The sequence below is a fragment of the Dermacentor silvarum genome, chromosome 1 (genome assembly GCF_013339745.2).
Source record: "Dermacentor silvarum isolate Dsil-2018 chromosome 1, BIME_Dsil_1.4, whole genome shotgun sequence".
NCBI classification, from domain to species: Eukaryota; Metazoa; Arthropoda; class Arachnida; order Ixodida; family Ixodidae; genus Dermacentor; species Dermacentor silvarum.
Window position 1 is genome coordinate 165,900,817 of NC_051154.1, and position 22,513 is coordinate 165,923,329.

General features: G+C 47.9%; 2 protein-coding genes across 5 annotated transcripts in view; both read left to right on the top strand.

The window, feature by feature from the left end:
• LOC119436370 (cysteine-rich and transmembrane domain-containing protein 1-like) overlaps nucleotides 1–22,513 on the top strand; it is a 56,601-nt gene that overhangs the window by 31,474 nt on the left and 2,614 nt on the right. The window lies entirely within an intron of this gene.
• Nucleotides 3,129–22,407, top strand: LOC119436371 (uncharacterized). Of its 2 annotated transcripts, none has more exons than XM_037703195.2 (3): nucleotides 3,129–3,495; nucleotides 21,359–21,637; nucleotides 22,218–22,407. In XM_037703195.2, exons 2-3 carry the CDS (start codon nucleotides 21,375–21,377, stop codon nucleotides 22,309–22,311), a joined length of 357 nt encoding a protein of 118 aa, XP_037559123.1. In that variant the 5' UTR covers nucleotides 3,129–3,495; nucleotides 21,359–21,374; the 3' UTR covers nucleotides 22,312–22,407. The 2 variants fall into 2 exon arrangements, with proteins under 2 accessions (XP_037559123.1, XP_049513236.1); XM_049657279.1 differs by lacking the exon at nucleotides 3,129–3,495 and adding an exon at nucleotides 5,435–5,950.

The following is a 22,513-nucleotide window of genomic DNA, read 5'->3' on the forward strand; positions in this document are numbered from 1 at the left end:
GTTCGTGAAGAGTACTGGATTGTACGAACGCTTGTGACAGCGGAGATTCTTCTTTGACTGTCTCTGCGAATGACTGACTCCATTTTTTTTCTTTTCTCTCTTTATCTATTCTTCCCCTTTCCCCCTCCCCATGTGTAGGGTAGCCGACCGGGCACGTCCTTGGTTAACCTCCCTACCTTTCCCTCTTCGTTTCTCTCTCTCTCTCTCTCTCTGATTTGCTGGATAGTGGTTTCGGTGCTCAACTAACGCTGGCACGTCCAGTGTAGCCTTCCATTTTCGATTTCTTTTTTTTTGTCCGCCTTCATTTTTGTGCAGCTGCGCTCCTCTCCTTGTCATCTAGGTGCTGGAATTGTTGAGGCTTGTTTCGAAGCACACGGCCAACATGCTTTCTTTTTTTTTTTTTTCGTGAGCGCACTAGAAACAGCACCAGGACACATTTGCAGCATCTGCAGCACTGCGCGGCATGTGTTATGCGCATCCGCAGCGTTGCGCATGCATAGGCACTATTGCTTGCGCGAGTGTAGCATTAAAGACATTATCACTCGTCCGAGACTATCCGAGACACCAAGCACGCCCAGAGTGCTATTTTCATGTGCATTGGTGTCATTCCTTCAACCACTAAAGCTCGCGATATCGTTTTATTATGCGCTCGAGAGTGATAGGCGAACAGGGAAAAGCTTGCAGGCGTATACGCGTATCTGTGGCCTCCGAGGTTGCTGAAAAGTCTTAAATCTACCGTGTGTGCCACGAGCACTGTTGTGGGACAGCACGCGGTGTTGATAGCGGCGAAGGATACGTCGAATCATAAAGTTTGACTAGCGCAGACTGCGACAAGAGCAGAAGGTCGGGAAAATGTGTTGCAAAATAGTAGGCGCATCGAATGCGACACCAATCGTGAACGGAAAGAATTCATTTTAAGTGTTTTCTTTCCATTCCCTAATGTTGTTCTTCGTCCTGGTACCATTTTGAAATGCTCGCGTCCGGGTATTCAGTTCCGATGGAACAAGACTATGAAAATACATCTGTGTTCAATATGTCTAGGTGGAAGCCATTGTGCCATATACGATTTATGCTATATATGCTTTAGCAACTCATCTAGCATAAACGCCGGACATGGCTCTTTAAAGTCTGCAGAAAGACGCAGTCTAAAGAAATCTCTTTAGACTGCGTCTCGAGGAACGGCACTGACGTTGCATTCGGTTTCGTCTCATGTTGGTATCTTGCACCTAACGTTTTATAGCTAAACACACAACTGTGGCCAAACGGAAAGGGCAGTGGGCGCGTTAGGAACGTTCTTTACGTTTTGCATCTGTCGCCGGTGGGTGTGTCGGACCCCTATATAGACTTCCACGTGGTCGTGGCTTTCGTCGACGCTGAAGGGTCGTGCTGTTCAGATAACACGAGTGTTGGTTAAATCTATGCTCCAGAACAGCAGCGCAAACGAGGACGATTGCTGAGCCTCTGATGCACGCGCCTGCAGACGCTGCATTGATGTCCCAGGTAGTTTTTGGAATGCTACACATCACCATGGGTAAGCTTTACTATAGCCTGTACGCTCAATTGCTTCTCTGCGGCCATACGTCACCCCCGCACGAGGCCAATTCGAAGAGACGCATTTGTCAACGAGTGACAAGCTCGCTCTGTGTAGAGGCAGCAAAAGTCTGCACAGGCCGCAAGTGACGCACGTTCAACGAATGTATGTTCGCGAGAAGTGCGGGTGTCTAAACGCAGTAAGGCTGTGACGCAATCGTATCTCTGATGATTATTCAGCTAATGATGCAGGGGAAGTCTATATTGACGATTTTGATGTTAGCGCTTTGTAAAGATCGGAAGGGGAGATCAGTCAGCCGGAGGGAAAACGAGCAGCACCCACATTTATATAAAGTATGTACCGAGGAGCCGGTCGCGCACTCCTGGCTGCGCGACACACGTTAGTACAGACGTTGTTTATACGGGGTTTTTTAGCGTGTTTGTTTCACTATGCACTGAAAATTTTCCACATTATAAACCAACAAATCCACAACTAAGTCCATACCACGATCCTTCGACGACGACGAACGACGTCGCTTGCGGGAAGGTTTATTTGAACGTCGTGCTGCAAGTCAAACAGTATATACGGAGGAAGAAAAAGTTTGACCGTGACTTAGCGCGCTAAAAGTGCATCACCATTCACCACTATAATACGGGATCAAGTGGCACACGCACAAAAACAGTGAAGAAATATTTAGCTGAAGCCATGCAACTCCAAAAAGTTTAAGGAAGCTGAATAAGTTTATTTCCCCTCTCTGTTTCTTTATTTCACAATTTAACATTACATCACCGTTAAGAACAATCAATACTATAGAACAATCCATAGTCGCTTAGCGTTGAAGTCGTCGATGAAAGTGCGCAACCTGTACTGTAAAGTTTAGAACGGTTTGTGGTGAGTGTCCGGCTCCCAACTGCCGCAGATGCACGAGGTCCATACCCCTGCAGTGGCGATGGTGATCAAAGTTTTATTTTTCTTGGTCATGTGAAGAGTGTGAGGCTGCCATTGATGGGGTGCATGGCGACGGCGTAATAAAGCAGACACAGCAGGAGATTCAGCTAGAGCACCTACATAGTTTCGAACTTTTAAAACTTTGAAACTTCAGCAAACGATAATGTTCTCGATATTTTGAGCTTGACTTTGTCTTTTTTTTTGGTAGCAGATGTGGCCTAGAACGGCTTGCTTTAGCTTTTACACGAACACAATGGGATCAGAAAATGCCCGCCGCGCATATGACAGAGGGCACGACGAGGAAACAAGCTTGCTCTAAAAAAACACGACGAGTGCGCGTTGCTGTTGAAAGTCAGATAAACCAGCGTTGGGGCGCCGCTGCTGCAAGGGAAGCGGCGAAAATAACAATGCACTTGGGAAATAACAGGAAGTACACGCCGCGGTGACTCAGTGGCTATGGCGTTCTGCTGCTGAGCGCGAGGTTGCGGATTCGATTCTTGGCCCCGGAGGCCGCATTTCGATAGGGACGAAATGCAAAAACACTACGTGTGCTTAGATTTAGGTGCACGTTTAAGAACCACAAGTGACCAAGGTGCGCTCTACTAAGGCCTCTCTCATAGAGCCAGTGTTGCATTGGGACGTGAAACCCCGTGAAGCAATCAAATAGCAGGAAGCTAATGAGGATGTGGCGGCGAAAACTTATTCAATGAAGCGTCCGACAAGAGCACTGATTGTAGAAAACAGGCACGTCACGCCTGTCAGTCTGTGTTTAGACCGTCGAGAGCTCGTCGTAGGCCATCTGTTTCTTGCTCATGCGAAAAAGGCTGACTGCACTTCAGTTGCACTCTCGGAGTCGCTGTGATACGACGGCAATAAAGTAACGACGTATACCACTGGTGGCTGTCGTGACAACGCCGATAGCGCGATAGGACTGCTGTTGACTTAGCAAGCTCGACGTGGACTTTTGGTATCACACTCTGTTCTCGCCTTGCTGTCAACGCACCCGCCGTTGCGAGGTATGTATATGCATTGCCCATTACTCATGCGCACGAGCTGAGAGAACGAACACCGGAGCATATAGCAGGTATACTTCGAGCGCAGCATATTGCAATTTAGAGTATACTTATGCGTCAGCGGAACTTACAGGAAGCCACTAACATCATTGGCACTGGCATCGAAACATTTTCGCGTTTTGCGCTGTACTGTCGAGTCGCGAGGGACAGTGAATGTCGCTTGTATTATTTGCTTCGGTCGCCGATTGGTCATTTTGTCTCGAATGACCGATCGGGTAGAAAGGAGTTCAAAGAATTTTCTATAGCACACGCTTCTAGTACACATAAAAGAAGACGTCGTTTTTTTGGGAAAATGGTGTACTGCCAAAGGTATGCACTATAACGAGCAAATTCTAATATTTTACCTTCATAAAATTTGTTTGGGGGTTTGATAAAAAGAAATCCGTAAAACGAAGATGTGTCTCACACCTGCTTTGTAGTCGATATAAAAACTCCGAACTGGCTCTAGACCTCCATACCTGTGGACGTTTTCCAGTGTCATATAGAGGGCAGTCTGCATCTGCCATATGGAAATGTAAAAAGGAAGTGGGGCGTACTTGTGTGAGCGCCTAACCTCCGCACTGGCGACCACTGAGGTTGTTTGTATAATTATTATTGAGTGTATGCATCCGACTGCTTTTTTGTTAATGTGCTATTTTTAAAAACAAGATTTCAGTTTTAATCTCGGCAACGCTTCGCTGTGCATGCTTGCTCGAGCTCAAATTTGATAAATACTTCGAGAATAGTTTTTATATAAAGAACTGCTAGTACGTCGTAATCGGATCTGGTTCGTTTAATTGTTTTCACTGGGCGGAATAGCGGGCTGATGATAGGCTGGCAACATGCAGCTTGTAAATCAAGAAGTGAAAAAAAAAAAAAGAAAACAAAGGGGGGGGGGGGGGTGGGTTAACTCCTAATGAACAGGACGATGCGGTGCATGGTTCGCCTGGTCTCATGTTTGCACCAGCTCAGTCGAAACATTTTATTTTTGTTTTGTAAAACAAAGTATTACCATTTGAGGTATTGGGATCGTTATGTTCTCACCTAATCGGGTGCTGTAACCTGCGTCCTGCAAGAGTTTACCCTAAGCGTTCAAGTGGGAGCTTTTCCTAAAAGCAGGTGCTCCTGTCGGACTGGGGTACAGTGATCGCGAATAAGCATGATGCTTCGTAAAAAGAATTGTCTGCTGATATAAAAGACCAGCGATCAGGTTGCGGTTTGCGCGAATCGTCTACTCTGCCGCAGTACTTGCCCACCCATCAAATTTTGAACTTCACGCAGTGCTGCTTTTATGCCAAAGTTTACGCTATACACATATTGGTCGATTTCAATGCCAAATATCCTATGACCCCCTTAGTGCGCATTACTCAACCATATTTTCACTGTAAACTGTGCAAAATGGCTCGAGCATTCCGTGGCAAGTATATACGAGTATAGCTGCAAATCGAATGCCGTCGCGACTCTTGTCGACTGGCAGCATCGTATATTTATTTACTCGGAAAGCCGTGCGTTGTAGCTGCACGCGAATCTTGATGCTCTCCTTACTTTTGCTCAGTTCGAAAGTTCTTGTCCAGGAAACCTAGCTGAATAAAGGGTGGTGTCAGCACAGCACGGCGCATGGCGAGGTTTGCGAAATTAACGTGCCCGGCCCGGGTGGCCGGCGCTCAGATTGCAGTTGTCGAGAGATTTACCCGTTCCATGGTATGATTGGTGTCTAAATCACGGCCGCCTGCTTGCTCGCACACAGTGTGCCGCTGCGAAGGCGCCCGTATAGCCCTAAGGCATAATCTCGCGCATGGTCAAGGGTACACAGGCCGGAATGAATTCTGGTAGTTTCTATATAGGGGGGTTTGACTGAAGGAATGCTGGAATTTATTTTCTTGCATTTTTTTCTTCTTTCTTCTCTGTCTGCCCTCTTTGTAACCTTAGCTCACGATCGAGGTTTTCTTGAAGTGCCGTGAAAACATAATTGGAAGACAGCAGTTGGGATGCGGGGGAGGTCGGTAGGCAAAGAGATGCATGCGCACGTTAAGCGTGAGAAAATGCAAATTCGAGAAAGCCATTTCGTGCGACGGCGCACAAAACCTATCAGACTGGGACGTTTCTTTCCCACACCAAGGACCCGTTCTGCCGGGCATGTTAATACGCGATGAGCGAGACGTGTTCATCACGATCATCGAAGCAGAAGTAAAGAGAGCCTTGTGGACGGAAGGCGGGCCATCGTTCGGAGACGTCGATTGCGATTGCGGGCTTAGGGACCCCCGCTTATCGGGATCGATGTCACGCCTGCACGTCGTCGGCTGCTTTCCATATATAGGCATACGGACGGATGGGCGGCTGTGTCTTCCGGCACGTTTGCTGCAGGCTTCATTCTACGCCTCCGTTAGTTCGGCTTCTGGTCCGTGTGAAAAGTCAAACGGTGCGCATTCGTAGCCTGCTATCGGAATTCGAGGCGCTCGATGCTGAAACGTAGTCGCGTTACAGCGCGTTGAATTGACGATACAATTTTAAATCGTATCGCGTGTGTAAATCTTTTATTATGAGGACGATGCCACCTGTATCAGAGCTGAACTATTTATTCAGTTTTATTGCATGCAATGTATGTTGGCACTGCTATGCGTATTTAATGATTTTCTATTCCATATATTAGGGTCGCGATTCTGTAGCGATGCGTTCCGCTCGTTTCTTATGCCACTCTTATATGTAATCCACCATTCACTGCCGGCTGATCCCATTGACAACGCGGGCGGAGTGTCGCTCTGACCACTGACGAAGCACGAAAAGGAATAGCACCACAAAAGGCATCGCTACAAAACAGCGGCGTAGTATTACTTTGAGTGAAGCCTGCGAATTAAGGTGACAATTTCGCAGTCTGCGACGTTTATACATGACAGCTTGTTGTGCAATCTGTACTTGCGTGAGGCAAGGGAATTCGTTAGGCAACTTGCGCCGTTCCTGCTCACCTCTGTTGTTATTGCAAACAAACAAGCAAACAAACAAACACGCAGACAGATAGACCAGACCAGACCAGACAGACACACAAACAAGCAAACAAGCAAGCAAACAAGCAAGCAAACAAGCAAGCAAGCAAGCAAGCAAGCAAGCAAATAAACAAACTAGCAAACAAAAATACATACATACATACATACATACATACATACATACATACATACATACATACATACATACATACATACATACATACATACATACATACATACATACATACATACATACATACATACATACATACATACATAACGAATCTAAACAGCTCAACAGCCGTGGGGGACGCCGTAATATGAGTCTGCTCCATAGCGATATACGAAGGATACTGCAAAAAGCCTTTAATAAATTCTGTGGCTAAATGTCTGCCTTGGAGCCTGCATGGATACTTCGTATATGGAAGGCTTTGGCAACCGCACAAAGTATACGGCGCACACAAGCAGGCGGACGCACAAAGACAGGTAATACTTCATGAGGGGTTGTTTACAGAGAGAGTTCGATGATCCTGACTGGTGTTCTGGATATAGAGGTAGAGGCAAGAGTGCCAAGTTAAATTAGGTCGCCTAAAATATACGCCAATAGGATGAAAAGTTGGGCGAGTTCGTATAATATCAACAGCGCAAAAAGACACGACACAAAGACCAAGAAGGCCACGGGGCAAGCTTTGACTCGCAAGTAAGTTTTATTCATACGCAACGATCGAGGTATTATATATACAGGTAATACCAAATGGAGATCATTTACATATGCACAAGCCATCACAAGTGTTACCACCTGGTATCCTCCCCACAACGAGCTATACCGGAATGCAAGTTTGTGCGAGATTAGGGAAACCTGCAAATTGTTATGCTGGTCTTTAGCTTAAATTGCGCATTTATGCTCGCTTTTGGGCGTTGGAATTGCATCTGTTAGGAAAATGTATATGACAGTTTCATTGTGGTGCGAAGGGGTAATGTTTCATGGGAAGGAATTACGTAGGGACAAAGGCAAAGGACACAGGGCGTAAACAGAACACGAGATAGACGAATCAATAAAGCTGGAAGGGATACTTACCAAATGTGATACAATCCCGTTTTCTTAAAATACCGAAAATGCCGAAACCAGTAGCGCAGCCAGGACGTAATTTTCTGGTGTGCGTTAAACTTGCCAACAAGTTTAGGGGAATTAAGGGTCTGGGTGCTTACATCATGCTAGTAACATCTGTCTCAATTTTTAGATGTTATTATAGGCATAAACAAAATTTTGGGAGTTATTCCCAAACCTACCCCCCGTGGCTGCGTCTCTTCGACTGACTGAACTGCAGGAAAGGGAAGCAAAGGGTAAAGCGCACTGCTTGTGCACTGGGGGACTCGGATGCACGCAACACGTATAAGGTTGACACGGATGAAACGTAGCACACGGGAGTAATACCATTGGGTATTACCAAAATAGCACCGTCTGTAGAATTGCTAGCGAGAGCAATGGTGTTGCACGGTGTGCATTTTTCATACATTCGCATTTACTTGGTCGTTCCTGGTTGCATGTCTCGCGGCCTCACGGCCACATCCACAATCCACTGATTCCAGGATAGATTTTGGTCGTTTTCCCAAAACAACTTAACGTGACTAGGCCAAGAGGATTTGCGAGCTCACGAATCATTCAAATTGACATTGATCTGATAGAGATACACGGTTCCGTCAGTGCACCAGCGCACTGCTTGCGCGCATATAGGAACTGTTGCGCCCCGAATCGGCTGGCGTATTCTTTGAGTGTTTCCCATCGAGGCAGGCCCTTTCTTTAGCGTCGCCCAGACGGCGACAGTGCCCGACACCGACGTTGACTGGCAAACAAGCGCCCCAAATCGGCAGTGCGCATCGTTTGTGTGTTTCCCTCGATGCCACCCCCTTCATCAGCGGCCGCCTACCCGGCGACGCGGCGCGACACCGGCTGGGACGCGATGACAAAGAAGCTCACCAAGCGACCACAACCACCACCTTTCGTGGAAGCGGGGACCAGTGCGAAGGTCACTCTCCCGACCCTGGCAAGACGAACGTCACTGAGAGATAGAAACCAAGGAGACGACTTTCGTAGAAGGAGTGTGAATCCCCTGTTTCCAGATTGCCTCGTCCTTGCTTCAAAGGTGCAGCATTAGAGGCGGAGTTCTGTAAACAATACGAGCATTCTGATTGGCTGCACCAAGGTCATCAGATTCCCTAGTCGGGTCAACTAGGGAAGACCAATGTTTTATAAGGAGACATCTTGAGTGCAGTGGTAGGTCCTGATGTGTTCTGATATGTGCTCAGACATGTATAGTGAGCTGAGACTTTCAAAGTGCTCTCCCATGGAGTGGGCTTGTAGAATATGTAGAAGTATGTAGAAGAAACCCTTTTTTCTATCGCTCTTACTCCCGGACGTACTCATCCCTTTGGCTGAAGGATCACCGGCCTAAACGCTACCCCGAGTCCCAATTAACAGAACAAAGAAGCGAAAATTCGCGTCAAATAGAAGTAATCTACTGAATTAGCGGTATATATCTGCAGGACATGCACATTCGCTAAAACGCCCCCCAAAAATGTTTCCATATACCGAGCTCAGGTTTTAGTCAGACCGACGGGGTCCATATTAATAAGACAAACAAAGAGTACGTGGGCTCTTAGAGTGTTTGTGCACTCCTCCCTGTCTATTGTGAAAACAAGGAGTTGCCATATCAGCGAGGCATAGATGGACTGAACATGTTTTGATCTCACACGAGTTGTTCATATTCGAATCTCCATAATAATGAGACTAATAAAAAACGAGGCGCTACTCTTTATGCTAATATGACGAACCCACAGAAAAATAATGAGGTCCCCGCTGAAACTGCTGTTATAGAGATGGTGTGTAGAGTGACGCTGTCAAAAGGGAGCCTTTATAGCTTTAGTCAAAGTAATGCAGGCGACTCATAACGGCACATCACACGTTCGACGCCGCATAGGGGCCCTATAACGTAAAAACTATTCCAGTCTCTTTTTAATCATTATATGTCCAATTAGGCAGAAAAGCCGGCCTTCACTGTAAAATAATTTACACCCCTAAAAATGAAAAAGGGTGTAAATGTACCTATAACTCACACCCTTCGGGTGTTACTTATATAATTTACACCCTAAGGGTGTTAGTTATAGACACATTTACACCCTTTTTCACTTTTAGGGGTGTAAATTATTCTACAGTGAATTGTCCGCAAACAGTGGTACCAGAATTGGCCGACGGCGCAGAGTAAAAGCACGTTAGAAATAATAAGATTGACGTCAAATCTCTCAGGGAGGTCCTGTAAACAAAGTAAATTAACGGCTTTGAAAAGGAAATTCGGTAAATTTCGGTCTGGGTGGTAATCGAACGCGGGCCTCCGGGGTGCGAGAGCAGATGCCACGACGGTTATATGGTTCTGGCTGACTAAAGGTGTGCCTAGTGCGTGCCTCATTGGGCGCGTGACGGCGCAGCCAATGGAAAGGAGGTGGCTCCATGTCATGAGTGTATGAAATTAGTGTATAAATTAAAAAGTTTTAATGTTCAATTGGTTGACGCTGAGCAGTCCTTCGAGTTATGAACTCCTCGCTGGCGAGCGAGCGCGTTCAGACGCTTTTTATTTTTATTTTCTTTTTGTCTAATCATGCATAATCAGTGTGTACGCGTCATATCAGATGAGGACCTTTTTTCGGATTTCCTGACGTCGCGTGACAAACAAGCAAAGTAGGGGGTGGCCCAAAAAATTTTTGACAAATCGTGGTGGGCTGATTACAGAAATGGAATAGAAAAGTTTGGATAGCTTTCTATTGTTACGAGCCACGTACCTCCTTGGATTAACGGCGAAGACCACGATGACAGGGACGCTGCGCGTGTTCAGCCATCTTATCCATTTCTGTAAATAGTCTCTGTTTACAAATCGTGTTTCACTTTCAGCTATTTGATGCACATGGAGGTGCGGGAGTACGCTTTCAACCGGGATACGTGCACGGCGTCGCGAGATACGGTACATGGTGAAGAACTGTCCAGTGGCGCGATCTCATAGTTAACGTCACTTAGTTGCCGTAACACCTTGTAAGGTCCGGTGTAACGCGACAAAAGCTTTTCAGAAAGACCTACAATATAATAGCGCCCAGGTATATGACGCCGATCACTGAAGATGAGTAGAGTATATTTAATAAACGCACAGAGCCCCAGGACTGAAACCAGAAACCTCTGTTGAAGCTTCTAACCGACAATACGCTGCAGGGGCGCTATCAGCAGGCAGTGATACCGCAAGGGATACTGTACAATGGAGTACTCCACGCTGGAAAAACACGTGGGCCGGAGTTCAATAGCATTTCGTTCGCGATAGCTGTTTATCATTGCCCACTATCTTCCCAATCCTTCGTTCACTAGCACTGTCAGCTGGCACCCTCTCATACGAATTTTCCTCGCATGCGAACAGCATTGTGAATCTGCATCCTATGTCGCTGAGGAACTTATGAGAGTACAGTACTAAGCTGCAGTTCCCCACCCTCAAACTTGAGATGCTACTTCTACATGCGCCTTTTTATTCACTATGCGTCATCTGCCGACCTTGGATTTCAGTCGCTATCAGACACACCTGGCTTTCTCCGCATGATGCAATACATATTGTTTTGGGCGGATGGATAGCGACAGAGTATATAGAGAGAACGCGCAGACAGAACATGCCGCGCTTTGTTTTTTTTTTTTTTTTCACCGATAGGAAAGCTGACAACCCTGTAAACTCTTCAGCGACAGGGAAGACCTATGGCGCAAGCAAATACTATTGTTCTAAATAGTCGGAACATACCAGTGGTTCTTGTCAGTGATATTCCGTGCAGAAAGTTTTTCCTTTCGCGAGGCACACGGGGGCAAAAATTTGAGCGAATGAGAAAAAAAAAAGAGAATCACCACGTAATTGTAAGGAATAGTTAGAATTGTGTAGGGATGAAGGAAATCGTTCTGGCGAAGGAATCGTACATCAAAGTCCATTTTCTGCTCGCTACGACGTTTAATACGAGAAAACATGATGTCGCTTCGGTGGCACTTAAGTATAGTGGCGAGTAGTTAGTCATCCGAGTAATTATAGTAACAATTCAGCTGGTGATTAGAACACGCGGACGTGTTTTAAACAGAGAGTAACATGCATAGCAGCGGCATGGTGCGCTGCTGGGAACTGGCAAAGCCAGTCCACTTGTATTAATGATAAAGTCTATTTGCGTTGTCCGAATGAATTCTCAGGATGACACCAGTTTCGAGATATTAATTCCAGAATTTTGCGGAGAAATGCATTGGCGTTCCATTTACTTTTGTACTTCAATGCATAAAACGACATTTTGTTAAGAATGTAACTGGAACGCCAAATGATAGGTCATGACCTTTCATGTCATGACCTATCATTTATCTCCTAACTCATTTCAGTGGTTTTTGAGTGTTAATCCTTTTTTCGCTGAGTCATTGTCATTTTTGCTGAGTCATGCTTATGACTATGACTTCTACCACGATCCCTTAGTGCTTCCTTCACTTAGTGCCCACGTCTGAACCCATTCCAGGGGTTTTTGAGAGTTAATCACTTTTCGCTGAGTCATTGTCATTTTTTCTGAGTCATGCTCATGACTATGACTTCTGCCATCATCCTTTAGTGTTTCCTTCAGTTAGTACTCTGTCCGAACCCATTCTAGTTATATACCAAGTTAGCGAAACGTTTCGATCATGAGAGCACCAAGACGTAGGCGGCTGTTTCATGACCTACATAACACACATGTCATGACCTATAATTTATGTTCGTCATACTCTTGTGATATACAACGCCAATTTTAGTACATACCAAATTAACGAAATGACCATGAGAGCACCAAGACGTAGGCGGCTAGATAGATAGATAGATAGATAGATAGATAGATAGATAGATAGATAGATAGATACTGTCAAAGTGGCAAATGTTCGCCAAGAAATGCTTCGCATTTAAAATGATGTACTGGAATAACTACAGAATGGGTTCAGAGCATGTAGACGTTTAGAGGATAATAATGGCACATGCCGTCACATATGAGTCATCTAATGTGGCACCTACACGCTTTGGGGTTGGTAGAAGAAGAGGACGTTTTTCCTTGGTCTGGTGCCCGTAAAGACGTGGGCTCCTGGCTGTCTCTGTTGTTTCGCTCGTGACATTACTGGTGCAGGCGCTGGGTAAATGCACCTTTGCTCCCAAGTTTCCGCCGTCACTCCTAGCACCTTACAGGCAGCCACAGCTCCCCCAGCAAGAAGCAGCCGCCGGCTTCAAGGACTACCACCCGAATTCGGTCCCTTGTCATCGAGACTGGAAATAATCATGTCAACGACCACTACAAACCAGGCGAGCCAAACCCACGATGCCCAGTCTTCTCTCCCGCATGTTTTTCATGCGCCACAGACACGGAGACACTTTTGAGGATGTGGAAGCCTGGCTGGACCACTTCGATCGGGTTGCCATCATCAACGAGTGGGATGATGTTCGCTAGCTGCGGAGAGTTTACTACGCACTAGAAGACTGCGAAGACTTGGTACGAGAACCATGAGGGTTCCTTTGCGACATGTCAAGAGTTTAGCCGACAGCTCCGCGATGCGTACCGCAACGCCGAAAGAAAGGAGAGAGCTGAACAAGCCATCTCTTCTAGGAACCAGTGGTCCAACGAGAGAGTCTCGATGTTTGTCGAGGACAGGCTTCGTCTTTTCAGACGCGCAGAGCCTTCAATGTCCGAGGAAAAGAAGGTGCGACATTTAATGCGTGGAGTGAAGGAACAGCTTTTCGCCGGACTTGTACGTAATCCACCAACAACCGTGGCCGAGTTCGTGAGTGAGGCAACCCCCATGGAGCGTACTCTGCAGCAGCGGTCGTCGCAGTACGAACGCCACGACATCACGGCTACTGCATGCTCTCTTGGGTCCGACTGCGAGAAGCAGGCCCTCGGAGACTTCATACGAAGCGTTGTGCGTGACGAACTGCGGCAACTCCAAGCAGTGGCACCAGTGGGACCCCAATCACCTATGACAGCACTTGCGGACGTCATCCGGTCAGTGTTGCCAGGTCGGACGACGCGGCGTAGCCCAAAGTTAGAGAAATTCTAGCCCAAATGTAGCCAAACACAAAAAGAGAGCCAAATATTTCGTAGCCAAATGTAGCCATTCTTATTTGCAGTTTTATTTCTATATAAATTTTCACATTCAACTACGGGAACCCTATTTTGCACAACCCGTTGTAACCAAATGTCCTTGCCGCCATGACAGTCGACACCACGCTTGCACACAGAACACTTTTTGGTTGGCCCCGAAAGCTCTCAAGTTCCAGCACATTGCTGCAGAGGGCGAAATCATAGTGCTTTTATTTTATAACAAATAGGACTGAGAATTATTTTTATCTATATACAGTAACTAACTACGAACTCTGTTTTTTAGCTCACGTGAACGGAAAATAATGTTCAGCATCATTGAGCTCTCACATGACGTGAAGCAGGTCGAAAGCTGTGCCCGGCGCGATAGTTGACCAAGAAACCATGACCATGAACACACTGGAGCGTGTCATCTACCCGATCTTCTTTCATGTCGGCGCCACGATCGCCCGACCCTATTTTATTGCTTTCTGAGTCAGCATAGCACTGTGTACTGTGAAAACACCTCTACTCCCAGGCTCATCCCGATGCCTGGGGATCAGGCGTCTCACGGTGAAGCGCGATGTCAGTTTAAGTACATCAAAGCCACCGGCTCAGAAAACGGCGCAGCGAATGAAGGGGGAGAGAGACGGGGGGGGGGGGGGGGGCGGCATTTCGCGCACGCACACACGCACAGGCGCGCTGGCGACTCAGCGAGCTAAAACATAGCCATCGAGATTCGTTTCTACTCGATCAGAGCAACCTCTGGAGCGTTGATTAGGGCGCCACTTATAGCCCAAACAAAGCCAAGTCGCAGATTTTCAGTAGCCCAAATATAGCCACGTAGCCAACTCGTCAAAGTCGACGCCAAATTTTTTTTCTGTAGCCCAATTTGGCTATATAAAGGCAAAACCTGGCAACACTGCATCCGGAGTGAAATCAGACAGGCGGTGCTACCACTCCCACCACCAAGACCTGAGGTCCCCGTCCTAACATATGCGGCGGCTTTGAGGGCTCCTGCGCCACCATCTACAGATCCTACCATACAGACAGTGAACCAAGCTACACAACTGTTCCCGGACACCTCTTCGCATCCGCTACCTGGCTCAAGCGCTCCGGAAGTATATCTGATTTGTGTGTGTGTGGGGGGGGGGAGAGGGGGGGGAGGGGGGCTCATGTCGCATCGTATAGTTTCCTCTCTCTCTCTCTCTCTACGTATATATATATATATATATATATATATATATATATACGTAGAGAGAGAGAGGAAACTATACGATATATATATATATATATATATATATTATGACAAGGAAGTCTAGCACGGCTGTGGACGACACGAAGGACGCCGACAGGAAGACACAACAGCGTAGGTTTCGCCAGGCGCACCAGGAACAGCGTCGAGCACGAGCCCCACTACAGTAGCGCTGGCGATTCGGCTGCGGAGCTCTACACGACGCACTTCTTCTTCCTTACAATATATATATATATATATATATATATATATATATATATATATATATATATATATATGGTCGAAAGTTTCCGGAGTCCCCCACTACGGCGTGCCTCATAATGAAAACGTGGTTTTGGCACGTAAAACCCCATAATTTAATTTATAAATATATATATCGTTACTATATGTCACTGATTTTACAGCGGAGCTGTTATACTCTAGTTTCCAGCGGATCGCTGCGTGCGTAGACCGAGCGCGTAGAACAAAAACGCCGTAGCCTCGATACAAAGCTAAAGCCTATCGCCGGTGTGCCCCAGCTGTGTTTAGTAGCCAATGGTTGTGTCTTTTTGGTTGGTGCCTTCACGCACTGCATAGACACGTTATCTCAGTTGCGTTCCCGCCGTGTAATGGCTAACGCCTCGCGCCCATTCCCGCTCAAGCATCGTTACAGAACCCATGACCGTCTACCATAGCGACCACAAAGCTATAGTCACCTTAGTGACCAAATGATAAAGACGGTAGGAAATGACAAGTCATGTGGTATGTGTCTTTATACACCGCTCCGCTGGTCATCCACCTCCACCTCCACATTTCGATATCAATTATATGGACACTCCAAGCGGATTTCTGCCGTCGCCGTCGTCGTCGCCGTGAGGTTCCGTATAAAGTAAAAGGGCGATAAAATTGTCGCCGCGCGCCGTATGCTGTACGTGCGCGTGAAAGCGTGCGAGAGACGCGCACTGTCACGGAGAGAAGCGCACGGCGGAGAGCAAACGCGATGTCTTCCGTCGTTCGAATGGTTGTGGGGGGATGGGAGGGAGGGAGGGGAGGCGACTTTAGCTGCCGCCCTAATGCGTATCTTGCGACCGGGCGCAAAGAGATTTGGCGACTCAATCTCCTACGCGAATAGAGAGAAGCGGGAAGGCAGCGTGGGAGGGACGGGGTATTGCTTCTACTCTGACAGCAACTGCGTACTTGTACTTTGCGCAGCTTCGGGCTGTCGCGCGCACCGTATCTTGAAAGCGATCTCCACATGGCTCTGACCTTGGTGTGCGCCGTGCTTACGCCGCTCTGTTTCCGTTGAAGCGACAGACCGCACGAACCTTCGCTCGCTGCTGAAGCCTCGCTTGCTCACGCCAGCGTTTTGACAGGGGTTGTCTGCGGTCATCGAGTGTGATCGATTCATGTTTGTGCGCGCTGACGCCATGCTGGTTAATTCAGTTAATAATCGAATGTGCCCAAGTTTATGCAGCCGATACAGCTACTATCCTTACTCCGCATAGCTGTCTACTAATTTGCAATTACAATTGATGCTTCGCCTTTCGGGGGAAACTGCGACTTTTTGTGAAAGAAAGCTTTATTAATAAAACACAACAAACGTGATTTTCTGCTGTCCAACACAAAAGTGGTTAATTCTGGTGTCCGGCACTGTTTGGAAAATCCGCGGATTGTGGGTTAATATACGTACGATTTATTTAAGAAATTTTATACGTTCTTCAAATGATAACAAACTTTCACCTCATTCGGATTTTTAGGAGGCTAAGAACTGAGCATGCATGTGCAATGTTCGCAGGGCCTCTTGAGTTCTCCAAATATACGCCTACTCCTTCAGGAAAGCGCATTTTATGCAAATCAAACTTATCGCGCACACCCCTGCTAAGCTTTTTCAGCGACCACTGACGAAGCGCAGTGCAGAGAAATGAAGGCTGCAGTCTGATAAAATCTTCGGAGATTTATTACCGTGAGAACTCACATATATGGTGCGTTCTCACTAATAAAGAAGTCTCACAAAGAAGTCACAAGCTTCCAGAAAATTGTGTTTCGTTTGTTGAAGGAAAGAAGCACCCTATAACTACCAAACGAGTCACTAGCCTCACGGGTGGTGGGAGGGGAGAAGATGGGGGGGGGGTCGTCAGAACAGCTTTGAGGGTGGGGGCATGCCCTCACTGGTGTAGGACCTGTGGGGGCGCCTGCCCCCACTGCACCGCCACTCCCCCCCCCCCCGCCCCCCGGTTCCGGAGCCCCTGACCCTAACGTACCTACGTATCGACCGCCTGGTTCAAGACAGAGCGCTACTAAGGCAAGTGTATGGCGCTCGTCGGATAAGCGTCCGCTCTGCTACCACTGTGGCGAAGCGGGTAACGTGTACCGCGACTGCCAGTACTGCCAGCTAGGTCTCCGCGGCTTTTACACCGACGCGCGGTGCCCACACTACGGTGAGCGTCCCCGCGAAATCGACGCGTATCTGACGGGCCAGCGAATTCCTTCGACTGTTCAGCACCGCCAATCGCGATCGCCATCCCCTCGCCGGTCCGTGTCACCTAGCTTGTCCTCATCGTCTGACCCTCCCCTAAGGAACCGGTCACCGAGTCGCCACAGGGGAAACTAGGAACCGCGACTTCTGGGGGTGGAGTCGCTTTCCCACGAACATTCAAAGAACCTGTCTCGACGCAACGACCCGACGACAACGGTTCCGGTTTTTCTTTATTTTTCGAAACTACTAAGATTATTTCTGCCGACATCGCCGTATTTGTTGATAATCATGCTGTCACTGCCCTCGTCGACACCGGTGCCAATTATTCAATTATGAGCAGCGCACTGGCGCGAGGAAAGTCACCACTTCCTCACGCCAGTGGCAAGGGCCCCAGGTAACTGGGGCCATGGAAAGGGCCCCATGTTACACACGGCAGGCGGCCATCTGGTGATGCCAACTGGAATGTGCACGGCACGTATTCGAATCCGTGCGTGTGCTGTGTGCTCCCGCCCAATAATCCTTGGAATGGACTTTCTTCGTGAATACAGCGCAATCATTGACCTACGTGAGTTGCTGGTGTCGTTCGAGGACCCCTTTCCTTCTGAAGCTGACAACACCACGAAGACCGCGCTACGTGTGTTCGATGAATCCGCGACTCTGCCGCCTCGTTGTCGGTGTGGAATGTGAACTGGACGTCCTCGACGCTGTAATTGTGGAGGCAAACTTGTCTTTCTTTCTTGCTCGACAAATCTGTGTTGCCCGAGGAGTTATTAAGCCTCGAAACAGAGAGGCTCACCTGCTGGTCACGAAATTCAGCGAGGAATATCGTCATCTTACAAGACGCACCGCCATTGCATAATTTGCGGAAATTGCCGACGTCAACGGTCCGCCAGTATTAGCAGCTCTTTCGCAGTGCGACCATTCTGCCAAGGCGTTCGCGAGCACTCTCGATGTGAACCCGAGCCTACCATCAGCACAACGAGAAAAGCTTCTGGATGTACTCGATTCTTTTCAATATTGTTTCGCTACAACGACGAAGTTTAACCAGACGCCGCTTGCCCAGCATCGTATCATTACCGAACCTATACCGAAAGGCCCGTTCGACAACATGCCTATAGGGTGTCGCAAAAGGAACAAGATGCTATGTACTAACTCAGTGCATAAAGATCTCAGTAGCTCAGAGTAGACCTTTATGGATAGCATTTGTAGATAATAAAGGCGCCTACGACAACGTAGACAGGGAATTATGTGATATTCTCAAGCACGAAGGCATAGGGGACAATTTCGTAGAGCTGCTGAGGGATATATACAGAGACAACCGAGTACAAATTGTATGGGAAGGCCAAAAATGTAATGAAGTGGTGGATATTCACCAAGAAATGAAGCAAGGATGTCCTCTGTCTCCATTGTAGTTCACACTTTATGTTAAGGGCATAGAAAGACGACTGGAAAGCAGTGAATTAGGGCTTGCTTTAGCCTACATGTGTAATGGACAAATGGGGCAACAGAAGGTCCCTGGACGACATATGCGGACGACATAGTGTTACTAGCTGACAATACAAGATATTTACAAGCACTTGCGAATATCTGTGGCAACGCAGCTACATATCTGAGCTTTAAGTTCCTTTCACGGCAACGCAGCTACATATCTGAGCTTTAAGTTCCTTTCACGGCCTAGATTTGGCCGTGAAAGAAGTCCGCGAATACACGCAATATTGCCGCGCGACTGACCGCTCGAGGCACTTTTGTGTTTCGCGGGCTTCTTTCACGCTCGGAAAAACACTTTTATGTAGCACGTATTGAGCAACAGAAAGCTGTATCGGGAGTTTTTCATGTTGCTCTACGATTTTCTCATTGACAGTTTTAATCTAATTATAATATTTCAGAAGCTGATTAATGAAGACTAATCATGTAATTAGGCGGAATGCAAAAAAAAAAATAATCTGAGCATCTCTAAGCAACGACAAACAACATTACCTTGGTTCGGTTCAGCTACATGGCATTCGCATATTTTTAAGTCTTGGTGCATGATAATTGGGACAACCTGTATAGTGTTTTGTTAATGGACTGGCATCGTGCCTAAGTGCGGTGCACCGCGGCACGGCGTGGTACAACAGCAGCTTAAATTTCGTTGAACGCGGCATCATTACAGCGGCCGTCAACGCAGAAGGATTGTTGCTGAAATTTGCTAAGGGCTTAGTACCATTGTGGCGTGGAATGCCCCATAGTGGACGGAGGTTCCAGTCTGTTCTAGCTCTTAAAACTTCTTGCTAATGTTGTTGGTAAGCTGAACTGAGTGAAGTGTGGGTTGTTGTGTCTGGCGGTCCTTCGGGACAAAGGAGGCCTAATTGACAGACGTGAACATATCAAGTACTCTTCACGCTTGTCGGTTCTCGCGGCCGGGGAGTGTTACCTGGGACTGATGGATGAGCAATTAGTCTCCAGGGTGCAATGAGTCATCGGCCTCATGCGTCGCTAAACGGCAATGTCGCCCTTTGGTGCGTTTCCGTGAATTACCAGCGCCGCCCGAACTACGACGAGGCCCGGCGCCGACAGTGACGCGCCAACCTGGAGCCCCCTTTCGAGACAACAACCACCACCCTCCCTGGAAATGGTGGCTTCCGCGAATTGACCGCTACGGAGAGGCGACTCTTGCAAAGGGCCAGCGTCTAGCAATCCCGTGGGAGCCACATCAACGTTCGGTTCCCAAGGTGTCAACCGCTGCCTGTGTTCGGGGGCGACCAGGCAAGATTGGAGGCGGAGCCGGGAGGGGAAAACGATGGTACATCATGTGCGGGATATGGCGACCTGGTCGAAGATGGTGATTGGCTAAGAGGAACTAAAGTGCGTTCCCTCGTCGAGTGAAAGAGGGAAACGAAAGGGATAAAACAGCGGGACTTGAGTGTTGTGGACGCTCGACCATGTAGAACGCTTGGAGATGTAAACGCTACAACATGCAAATATGTTAGCATGTAGACGGCTCCAATATCATGGAGCCCTTCTTGTAATATACCAACATGTACAGTGCATATAAAACAGTTTTCTAATCTCCCTGGATATCTCCTCCTCTTGGCACCTGGCACGGCACCATACATGGAACCCTCGATCGTGGCCGCTCGGACCTCGGCTTTCGCAACAGGGTATACTCAATTATGAAACGCTACAGTTCAGTTCAGAGCTAGGTCGGCCATGGCACGGAGATCACGACAGGATTAAGGCCGTCGCAAATGAGCATCTGTATCACAACATCCAAATTAAAAATGTTCCCAATGGTTCGTTTTCAATTCGTAAACCCATTAGTGATAGCCGGAAGTGAGCTAGCAGAATAACCGTCTAGTGCAGCGCGAACACATATCTTTAGGTTCCGTCATTTCGCGTAACGATAAGGTATTCGTTCACAGACGTTCGACAACAGCTATGTGGACGCCATGTGCTTTACTGATGAGCATGGGGAGTCGTGCAGCATAGTTTTTTTTTTTAACTGACGGCAACTTGAACACACTCGGTGCCTCAATTGCATGCACGTCCCTGTCCATACATGACTGCTAAAGCATGGAGTAGTTTTCTTACGCGCAACTCCAGGCTGTCGCTATTCCATCTTGACCAAACAGCCCGAGCCTCAACGAACGGAGGCCTATCAGCTATCAGCCTAACACCATTTTTGACATTGCGGTGACCTGACTTACATAGATACATTAGATGCGTTTTAGTGTAAATTTTACTGATTTCATCTTCTCGCTGATACGATGAAGATACATCACTTCTTTACATGCAAATAGTATTCAACAGAACAAACCGTCGAATACTATCGTTTATCGAAAGTATAGCGCGAGCGTTCCGGTGGTTCAGCGGGCAGAACCGTTTACGGTTGTCGCTGAAAGACGCAGCACTCAGACGACTTCCATTTGAATAAGCCAACGCGTTTCTTCCGCCCCAAGAATAAGTCGCACGGAGAGAACGCGGAGCCCGACAAAACTTTTGTTTCTTCGAACGCAGCAAACCGCTGGCAGACATGAGCTACGGATACCCTCAGGCGCATCACCAGTACCAACCACCGCCGGCACCCGGATTTGCGCCTCCACAGCAGGCGCCGCCCCCCGGCTACCCTGGCTACCCGCAACCGCCGCCGGCACCCGTAGCGGAGCCCTACTTCGCGGCGTCGGCGCCAGTGGGCGACACATACCAACCACCGCCGCCTCCCGGGCCCCAGCACTTGTACCCGACGCAGCAGCAGGCTGGCAGTTTCTACGTGCCGCCTGCACAACCGACAACGGTGTACGTGTTGTCCAAAATATGGGAGGGTAGTGCGGCTACGAAAGGTGAAGTTTAGGGGGGGACAACTAGAACATATGGACAACTAGAGCATACAACAAAGAGGACGAGTACAATACAGTAAGCATAACCAAAATTAGTCTCCTCCGATTAATGGAAAGACAACTAAAGCAGCAGCAGTCTTGGAAGGCTACTTAAGCCTTCCAGACTGCTTAAAAAATAAAATTGAAAATTCAACGTGGGTAGCATAGAGCAACCATCAGGCAGATAAAAGAGCCCTATACAGTGGCGCACCGACGGGGGGGATTCGGGGGTTGTAACCCCCCCGGAGGCCTGCTTAAGCCCCCCTTTTGTTTAACCCCTTTTCTTTCCTTGCGCATTTGAGTACTGCAACTAAGATGTAAGACGCGCAAATCGTCTGCACACTCGCAAAAAGCGTATTTTTGGACAATTTTTCGTGAAGAAATCGAAATTAGTGCTGTTTAGATGGTATTGGAGAATTGTCACACCCCCCCGCCCTGGCAGAGATCCTGGGTGCGCTACTGGCCCTATATCAAATTTCATGCGTGTTCCTTCCCTGCAGGGTCTTGCACGAAAAGAAAGATGACGACTGCTGGAAGAACTGCTGCCTCTGCACGCTTTGCATGGCGCTGTGCTGTTGGTGTTGCAGTGACTGAGGCCGGAGACTGCGTGTGCGTGGAGCCTCCACCGGGAGCGAATGGGAGGGAGGGCGGAAAAGCCACGGAAAAGCACGCTGCGATGGGCGCGAACAGGGGGAGGCTGGCATGGACTTCCCTCGGGGTTACGGTACCGCCGCTACGGTGGCTAGATCCGTACCGCCGCCACACTGGTGTCCGATGGTCATTGCGCTGCGGAAGT